The 9,841-nt window shown below is 37.9% G+C and overlaps 2 protein-coding genes and 1 long non-coding RNA gene across 3 annotated transcripts; 2 read left to right on the forward strand and 1 right to left on the reverse strand.

Moving 5' to 3' along the window:
• Window positions 1–1,365: 1,365 nt before the first annotated feature.
• LOC129776900 (60S ribosomal protein L23) lies at window positions 1,366–2,306 on the forward strand. Its single transcript, XM_055782833.1, has 3 exons — window positions 1,366–1,450; window positions 1,656–1,739; window positions 1,873–2,306. The coding sequence occupies exons 1-3, from the start codon at window positions 1,438–1,440 to the stop codon at window positions 2,196–2,198; spliced, it is 423 nt and encodes a 140-aa protein (XP_055638808.1). The 5' UTR covers window positions 1,366–1,437; the 3' UTR covers window positions 2,199–2,306.
• Window positions 2,307–5,987: 3,681 nt separating this feature from the next.
• LOC129776500 (uncharacterized) lies at window positions 5,988–6,631 on the forward strand. Its single transcript, XR_008743109.1, has 2 exons — window positions 5,988–6,325; window positions 6,389–6,631. It is a non-coding gene; the product is annotated as an uncharacterized LOC129776500 (long non-coding RNA).
• On the reverse strand, window positions 6,602–7,974 carry LOC129776499 (proteasome subunit alpha type-1). The gene is made up of 3 exons (XM_055782179.1): window positions 7,875–7,974; window positions 7,135–7,755; window positions 6,602–7,076 (listed from the first exon to the last, which is right to left on the reverse strand). The coding sequence occupies exons 1-3, from the start codon at window positions 7,875–7,877 to the stop codon at window positions 6,864–6,866; spliced, it is 837 nt and encodes a 278-aa protein (XP_055638154.1). The 5' UTR covers window positions 7,878–7,974; the 3' UTR covers window positions 6,602–6,863.
• Between the last annotated feature and the right edge of the window lie 1,867 nt (window positions 7,975–9,841).

A 9,841-nucleotide genomic window follows, 5' to 3' on the forward strand; every position in this document is an offset into this window, starting at 1 on the left:
GTAAGACCTAGTACGTGCAAAATTATACGATTTAATGTTTGCTGGGGATATACGTACAACCATATTACATCATATTGAAATGTCAATGAAATGCTGATGCACTCGAAAATGATGAAATGCACTCGAAATTGCTGATGTTCGATGAAAGTAACAACGGCAAACAACCCTTCTAATGAAACATGCAGCAAAACGAAGTGAACTACGCAATTGAACGCCAATCTTAGATATATACCACATCGAATTTGGCCCATTGCATAGCATCGCTTTGCAAGGTTGCCATATTGATTTATTATATTTAATATAACAGTAATCAGAATTTAGTTGGATATGATTGAGAACACAAATTGTACAGTGAAAATTGTAATAAAAATAATTTAAAACTGAGATAATTTAATTGATATTTATTTATTTTTTATTATTCCAGTTCAATGATATTATATATTTGGTTTCTATGATAGGGAAATCAAAGATCTTTTTCTTTGGAACATAGTTAAATAATAAAATCGGCAACCAGGAATGACTGATTCTACTGTATTAGGTTATATCATATCGAATCATATGTATTAAATTGTTCAATTAAATTTCAGATAGCCGCGCAGATAGCTGGTGGTTGATAATCCAGACGACCGGAGTTCGAACCCACATCGGAGCAGTTTTCACCAAACATCAATCTGTGCCATTTTAAACATTTATATTCCACTTCCAACACAAGTCAATTAAACAATTATTATTTCTACAAACATAAATACTCATATATAAAAATCGTAAGGCTATAATAAACATTTTACGAAAATATTTTGCGCCATTTGTTTTTCTCTATGTCTGTAATAAATCGTATATTAGTATGGCAAAAGTCGTATTGGGTGCTTTGACAATTCATGAATATATTCATATTAGATCGCAATTCAATTTCAACATGATAGCTATTATAGCCGGTCAAAGTTGCATATTCATCCAAACTAATTCGGTTAGCATTTGCCATGTATGTATATGCCCTCCACTTTTGCATGCATAAGCCAGTTAGGCGTATTATATGCCAACCAAAATTTAGGGCATATGATGTTATATATATACGCTTGTTATGCGATTTAATGTTTGCTGGGTATACTCCATAGAAGGTATTATTATAATTATCACCTTATAATCACCTTCATAATATCATTTAGCATGTGAAGAGTTTTACCATCTCACATTAGCTGGGAATAGTGAAAGAATTATAAAAGTAATGTGTATCACAATTTCATTTATACATAACTTGGGAATGAATACTTGCTTGAATGATTCCCAGCATAGGAAATTTTCCCGCCTGAATTGTCACTTTTGCTATTTGCTTTCGAAACGGAAGTTAACCCGCTGTCAACCACTACTGTCTTTCGTTCTTTTTCCGGCATCTTTGGTAGTGTCGAGCACACATTCAATTTTGGTGCAAACTAAACAATGTCTAAAAGAGGTGAATATTTGGTACTTTTTATCGTAAATCAATGTGGATTGGTGAAGAAAGTGATCTCACATTTAGCAATACCAGTTGAATCGATTTGAAACTGTTAGATATGGATTTAAAGTTCAATTTACGAGTGCATAATGTGAATCCTGTTGAAGTTCATTGAACAGGCTACTGACGATGCAAAGTGTTTAAATTTATTTAATATTTCCAGGACGTGGAGGATCCGCGGGAGGAAAATTCCGCATCTCGCTAGGTTTGCCAGTTGGCGCCGTTATCAATTGCGCTGACAACACAGGTGAGAATCAGAGCACCGAGACAGGGAATTTGTTTTGGTTTTTTAACCTCAATACTTGGCTGTAAACATAGGGCCAACTATATTGTTGAACATTATTTGAGTAGGAACTAATTCATCTGTTTCTTGGTTACAGGTGGTAAGAACCTGTATGTCATTGCTGTCCATGGAATTCGTGGTCGTCTTAACCGCCTGCCCGCCGCTGGAGTTGGTGATATGTTTGTCGCCACCATAAAGAAGGGTAAACCGGAACTGCGTAAGAAGGTTATGCCAGCGGTCGTGATCAGGCAGCGGAAACCGTTCCGTAGGCGAGATGGAGTTTTTCTCTATTTTGAGGATAATGCCGGCGTTATCGTGAATAACAAAGGAGAAATGAAGGGGTCGGCTATTACAGGCCCTGTGGCGAAAGAATGTGCTGATCTGTGGCCACGTATCGCGTCCAATGCTGGGTCGATAGCGTAGGGATAGACATATATTTATAGCGACATGACTTGTTTAAAAGAGGTGCTTCATGTGACACTCTGTGAAGACCTTCAGGAATGGAATAAAAATGGCACGAGAATGGAAAAAGGTGATGCCTCTGTAGAAATTTATTGATGACAGTTATACGGTTCAACGGTGTGCTACTTCTATATCAGTTCGTATTTTATCTCAAGTGCTACTACTCGTGCCTAACATTTCAATGTTGATATATTTAGTCGTTTCGAGATTTGTCATAGTTGTAACAGTGGGTCTGAGATATACGATGAAAAAGAAATCGTCAGTTGCTGCATCAGTACTAATCGAGGCATTCATGAATGGAGCACTAGTTTAAGTGCAGGGCTGTTCTGGAACATGGATGTTGGTGTATTTTATGAGAAGCGATGTTAATTTTCAAACTGTTTCTAAGTCAATTTGATTGATGACCATCAGATGAATTTCATATTCCACTCACAGCACTTTATGATTATTTTCCACTCTTTGCTATTTATTGTTACTTCGAACAAAATTGTGTCCTGCGATTTTTAAAATATTCACATTCTAGTGTTCAGATATCTAATTGATTCAGTTTAAACAGTCCCTTTTATTCTCCGCGGCGAATGACGCGAGATGGCTCAAGTCACTGCATTCCCGTAGACGAATGGCGTTACTAAAATCGGTCAGTTTGTGAGATTCGGAGTCGTGTCCTCATTTGTTATTGACTTAGAGTGTCAAATAACAACTAAAAAAAGTTACGGGAGGGTTGTGTCCGAGACATGACCGCATAGTTGGCGTGGGATTCCGTTGGGCTATCTGTTGATTTTGGATATGTTTGAAGAATTACATCGTTAAATTCTTTGATAATCATTTGGTGACCCTGAAAAGGGTCGTTTTGTTTTGTTGTTGGGTATTGTTTGTTCACTCCACCAGTGTTTACCGAGTGATGATGACAGAAGGATGGTGAACAGTCGTTGGATGGTGCGTAACAGATAAAAGATACCGAAACGGAACGAGATATGATGAAAACCACCCTCTGTGATCCTAGACGAGATGCCTCCTGTGTTATGTATGGAAGAACTATAGAAAAAAAATCACTAATGTAATATAAGATAATTACCAATACTGAACACAATTATCAATTTTTCTCATCAGTTACATGTTACTTTAATATAGAGAAAACATATTTGAAATGGGAAAGGTAATTTTCTTTAATAATTTTTACTTTCTGAGTGTTTATTCAACCCAATGCGAATTTTAATTGGACTGACAACAACTAATACTATATGTAGAGCATATAGAAAATCACTTTTTCTAATATTTCTTCACTTTTCCGATTTTTCTTGCCGTATAAACTTTCATTGGGTGAAATGAGCACAACAAAACAGACAGCTTAAACCCGACCCGTGAAAATTGAAATGAATCTTTTCATATATCAAGTAATTTTTAACACAACTGCTACCATATACAATTTTACACTTACACGCAATACACGATTGGTCATTGATATGAAATTTCACGAAGCAACCAATATTAAAGTTCTCAATTTAAATTTTATTTGCTAGAATTAATCGTATCACTCGCTTTACTTGCAATATAAAAATGCCCCGACTTGCATATATTTGAAATGCCGATTTCCCCCTGGCACCTTGGTTTTGATATCTCTGTTAAGGAATACATTACGGTAGGAAAAAATGTTTACCCTACTTTCATGTATTTGCAATGCCGATTTCCCCCAGGCAGCTTGGTTTTGATGTCTCTGTTAGGGATCCCCGCATGTGTCGTTAATTTTTTCCTTCCTTCTTTGTTTTTAAGAGGCTTTAAACTTTGCAGTTCATTCGCCTCTAACGTCAATTTTTTCCCAATCAGAAGTGGGTATTTCCGTTAGGATAGGGGTTGCGATTTTTCAATTGTTCGATAGTTAGTTCCATGACATATATTGGGTTGAGGAAAAAGAAATGTCGTATATTGTCAATATATGGCAACACTCAAACATATCTTGTGTTGTACTTATCGCATCGGGTCATACTATACGGCTATTTAAAAACGACAATCTGTGCTGCAAGTGTCGTTTTGACAGTGTTGTGATTGTCCTTCTCAGTCTCAAGTTATAGCGCGTCAAAGATAGAGTCCATCAAGCAAGAAATTCGCCACATTTTACGTTTTTACTATCTGCGAGGTAAAACTGGAACGAAGGCGGCCGAAAAAAATCGTGTAGTTTATGGACCCGATACTGTAACGATTCGCATAGCACAGCGTTGGTTTGATTGATTTCGTTTTGGTGTAGTGGCTGTCGAAGATACACTCCGTACTGGTAGGCCAATCGTCGTGGAAACCTATGAAATCGTTGAAATCATCCAAGTAGACCGTTAAAGGGATCATTGAAACATTGCCCATCGACCACTATTTTATTTTTTCAGACAGTCTCAGCTCAATAGAGGCAATCCGCTCAATGAAAGTTGATAAACGCTCATCTTATTTCCTAACAAGAATAAGACAACTATTGAGTGTTTTGGTCGAAAAATTATTCAAGATTACCTTAGCATGGGTTCCCTTTCATTGCTCGATTCCGGGGAATGAGAAAGCGGACTCGCTAGCTAAGGTGGGCGCTTTAGAAGGCACACTTTTTGAAAGGCAAATTGCTTATAATGAATTTTTCCACATTCCTCGTCAGTATACGCTCGTAAGTTGGCAGCATGTGTAGTGGTGATGAGTTCGGTCGTTGGTTACACACGATTATTCCTAAGGTCTCGACGAGTGCATGGTTCAAGAGATTGAATGTAGGTCGTGGTTTCATTCGCGTGATATCTCGGCTTATGTCCAATCACTACAACCTAAACGCGCATCTCTATCGCATTGGGCTCGCAGCAAACAATCTTTGTGATTGTGGCGATGGCTACCACGACATTGAGCATGTTGTCTGGTCGTGTATCCGGTTCCATGCTGCTCGCTCTCAGCTCTCTAGAGCACTGAGAGCACAAGGCAGACAATCGGATATCCCCGTCCGGGATATCTTAGGTAGCCGGGATCCTGATCTTCTGCTTCATCTATACCTGTTCCTCAGAAACGCCGATGTCAACGTTTAATGATGTTTCCTTCGTTGTGCCCCCGTTTCATATCCCTCCTATGCGATCGATAAACTTTTACTTAGTCGCGGCAATACATACACACACTCTTTACAGATGCACGGGCCGAAGGTTGTGCAGTCCACTGATCATTCAACAAGAGCCAAAGGTTGTACCGCTCATGACAACTCTACACGAGCTGATGATTGCGCCGGCTAGTGACCATTCTATCCTGGATTCCTCGAGGCGAGAAAGACGCACCACGCTAAATATGGGGTACAGACTAGGGGGGCGTTGCTGATTAATGGTCGGCTGCATCCCAATAGGAAGTATCCCGTGTCGGGCACACGTACAGAGCATCGAAGACTGCAACATACCAATTATGAGAACACTTGTAATACTAACCTCGAGCCAACCGCGAGTAATCGGTTACATATTACTAACATAGTTGTAAGACAAAAATTGTCAAAATATTGGACTCCCGGCCCCGTCAGGCTAACGCCACATGTGCCTTAATAAAACATATATTTTGGAAAAAAAAAAGAATAATAATTTGATACGGAGCAGTTAATTTTCATTCATAATTTTTATATTAAAAATAACTCAAATGGTAATAAATTTGAGTTATTTTTAATATAAAAATTATGAAAATTATCAAAAATTATTTTCTGAGGTTACGTATTTAAGACCAAATAACCAAAATGAATTTTGTGTGTGTGCATTATTTTAGCGTCAAAAAATATTTACGTAAATCGCCCAATGCTTTGCAATATTGGCATTTGTGTTTGATTTGATTAAATCTAAAAATAATGATAACAAAATTTTCGAAACGATCACATGGTTTATAGGAAAATTATACTGATACATGAGCACGGCCTACATACGATCAGTTGAACGACCGGTAAATTCACCGCAAATTGTTCTTTTAGCCACTCTTCTAAATCTAATATATGGCTAAAAAATCAAAAGTGATGTTATTCGTAAGTTTACCGAGTGTGCATAAAAATTCATACTTGAATCAGGTATAGGAATCACAATAAAATAATTGTGCATCATAATCTAAAAGTGGTACGATACATTCAGGTTTCATCAATTTGATTGTTGATCTCTAGTAACGATTTGTTTTTCCAGGTTCATCATGCAGCGTTCTAGGATGTTGAAACTTTTAATTGGAACGGTTTTAACGTTACATTTGGGTTTTTACTTCGCAAAACCATTAATTTTACCAGCATCAGAAAAAAGCACAAACAACACTCCAGAAATTAGACCATCATATTGATGAACCATAGCTATTTCGTCATGAAAATTATGATATATAATACATACGAGAAGAAAAACATTTTTTTATGAATAATATACTCAGTGTATTTTGAATAGCGGCATAACGAAAGAATCTGATACAATAACGCTGATCACATACAAAATTTTGGGTGGGAGTTTGACAAAGTAATACATTTTCAAACTCCCACCCATGCGCCTTTCAAAACTGCATACACCAGAAAGGGTTTACTAACGTAATGCTTCGGAAATATTGTTTGTTGAAACGCACCCAAAGCCTCGACTTGATGAGCTTCAACATTCAACGATTCCACGGAAGCACTCCGCTTTATGTTTCCATCGCCACGGCGGGGATCGGGTCCGCTGGGTCGTTTGGGGGTTGAGGCTGATCATCGTCAGCTGGTGGTTGTCCACCGCTAGCATCCACTTGTCCTCCACCACCGCCTCCACGGCGCACAATATTGGTCAAATATTGTGCATTTTCGTTTTCTTCGAGAATATGGAATTTTTCATCCTTTCCAACAACAGCGATTGAAATATTCTAATAACAATTAGAAAGCAAACATTAACATGTTTTTGAAATGTCATTTATATTATACCTTATTATTCAGTTCCACTTCATTGGGTAGTGTATCCTGTAGAGCTTGGACACCATGTCGAATGAGCTCTTCCTTGTTGCAATCTGGGAATTTGCTCAAATGCTTTTCCAGATACGTTCTAGCACTTTGCGAACGAGAACCGATAGACATCGCCTTGCAGTCGAAGAAATTAGCACTGGGACAGGTCTGATAAATATGGGCACCCTGGTCATCGTAACCAGCGACCAGCAAACCAACACCATAGGGACGGCGGTCATAACGCTGGGTGCAAACTTGCATTTTATTGCCCAGTTTGGCGATCAGACGTCCAACGGGAAAGTTATCATCGTAAGAATATTTATAGTTCAGACACTCCTGGCGCATGTAGCGACTTAAAACTCGAGCATCAGCAGTAATTCCGGCGATCGAAATACCCAGATGATCATCGATCGGAATGATTTTCTTCTGATAAGATGACAATTCCGAAGACGCTCGTTTCAGAGCAATTAGTACTGCATAATCTTTACTTTTGAGCCCAACAGTGGCGGAACCCAGCTTAACTGCCTCCATCGCATATTCCACCTGGTGCAAACGGCCCTGGGGACTCCAAACGGTAACATCGCTGTCGTACTGATTGCGGAACTGAAACAAGGTTAGACACAACGGTTCATGATTAATATGTCGAAAATTGATAATTTTCTTCCTATTTGTTCATAACATACTATAAGCGAAATATGGTGAATAATAAAGATATAATTTACCATTATGAGTGCCGGATAAGATTTGCTGTGTCACTTGGTATTGAAAACTGTTTTGCGCTGAGAAGAATGACAAATTAAACATTGCGTGACGTGTGAAATGCGCAGGGTATACATAACCAGCAAGAAAAATATGTTTGCGCCCATGAAGCAAAAGAGTGCTCATACACTGTTTGACCGAAGCCAAATATTTGATACTTTTTGATAGATAAAATTTGATCAACTGCAAAATATATTCGACACAAAACCAGACAAACTAATATTCAGTTATTGGCAGTCTAAAATATTTTTTCGTTCTGTTCGTCAAACCTATCGGTTACCTTAAATATACCAGTCGAATTTTTTCCATGTTCGATGTTAGACTTTGTTTGCCACTGTTGGTAAAGGAGACCGTACACTGTTTGCCCGGAGGTCAAATATTTGATATTTTTTGACAGATAAGGTTTGATTTGATATTTGTACAAACACTATTTTGTTTGCCACTCCTCAATTTTCAACAGTGGTAAACAATGTCAAACACCGAACATGGAAAAAATCCGCTGAAATATTCAAGGTAACCTAACCATGTACCGACAGGTTCGAAGAACAGACTGAAAAAATATTTTAGACATCCAATAATTGAATATTTGCTTGTCGTGCTTTGTTTAGAATATATTTGATCAGTACACGTTGACCAAATTTTATCTGTCAAAAAGAGTCAAATATTTGGCTTCGGTCAAACAGTGTATGAGCACCCTAATTGAAGAGTGGCTAACAAAATAGTGTTTGTACAAATTTCAACCCAAACTCTACCTGTCAAAAAGTGTCAAATGATCTCTGGACAAACAGTGTACGGCCACCTTAACACTCCTATACTCGCGCATTGGTCTGTCAGACCGAGAAATCAATAATTCGTTCATTTCTCAGAAGATATCAATACTACGACTTTGGGGACGTGTGTCACTTTTTTAACACTTTCGGTCTGACACACCGACGCGAACATAGGAGTAACTTTTTTGGACAAGTGCCTTTTTTCATATTCTAGAACATTGTTGAATGAAATGTAAAAAAATAATGTTTGTGGCATGAAATATTTATTGAATACTAGCTGACCCAGCAAACTTCGTCCCGCCCAACATTTATTTTACGCTATCACATCCACGTTTTCTTACTAAGCGCTGTTTATGGGTCCAATCGCAGAATTATACATTGATTGATCTTCTAATCTACCCCAATTACCTTTTACTATAAAATTCCTAGTACTTCCACTAAAACTCGACATAATAATATCAGATTATTTTCAGACACAATTCTCGTTCAAGATTTCTCAACCACTTGCAAATAACATGTTCCTCCGTTACGTTACATGCCAAATTTGGTTTTATTTGCTTGATTAATTCTCGAGAGGGTGGAGTGTCTCACTACCGTAAAAACATTTATTGCACCCTAAAACCTCCACATGCCAAATTTGGTTTTATTTGATTGATTAATTTCCGAGTATTGCAGAAATTTGTGTTTCATTTGTATGGCAGCCCCCCCCCCCTAAGAGAGGGGGGAGGGGTATCTAACCACCATAGAAACATTTATTGCATCCTAAACCTTCCAAACCAAACCTTCCATTTGCTTGGTTAATTCTCGAGTAATGCAAAAAAATTGTATGGCAGCCCCCCCTAGGAGATGGGGGAAGGGTATCTAACCACCATAGAATCATTTATTGCACCCTAAAACCTTCACACGGCAAATTTCGTTTCATTTGCTTGAATAATCCTCGAGAAATTTAGAAATTTGTGTTTGATTTGTATGGCACAAATAAAAAAAACGATAACTATTACCGGGGTTCAACTCAGATTAAAGTGCGTGAATTTGCGCATAGATAAAATGTCAAAAAGGGATTTCTACTCGGATGGAACAATTCGTAAGCACCATCTACTTGGGAAATAGTTTTATAACCCTAAAAATATATATATTTTTTACTAGCTCACCCGACGAAC

The sequence above is a fragment of the Toxorhynchites rutilus genome, chromosome 3 (assembly GCF_029784135.1).
Source record: "Toxorhynchites rutilus septentrionalis strain SRP chromosome 3, ASM2978413v1, whole genome shotgun sequence".
NCBI lineage: Eukaryota > Metazoa > Arthropoda > Insecta > Diptera > Culicidae > Toxorhynchites > Toxorhynchites rutilus.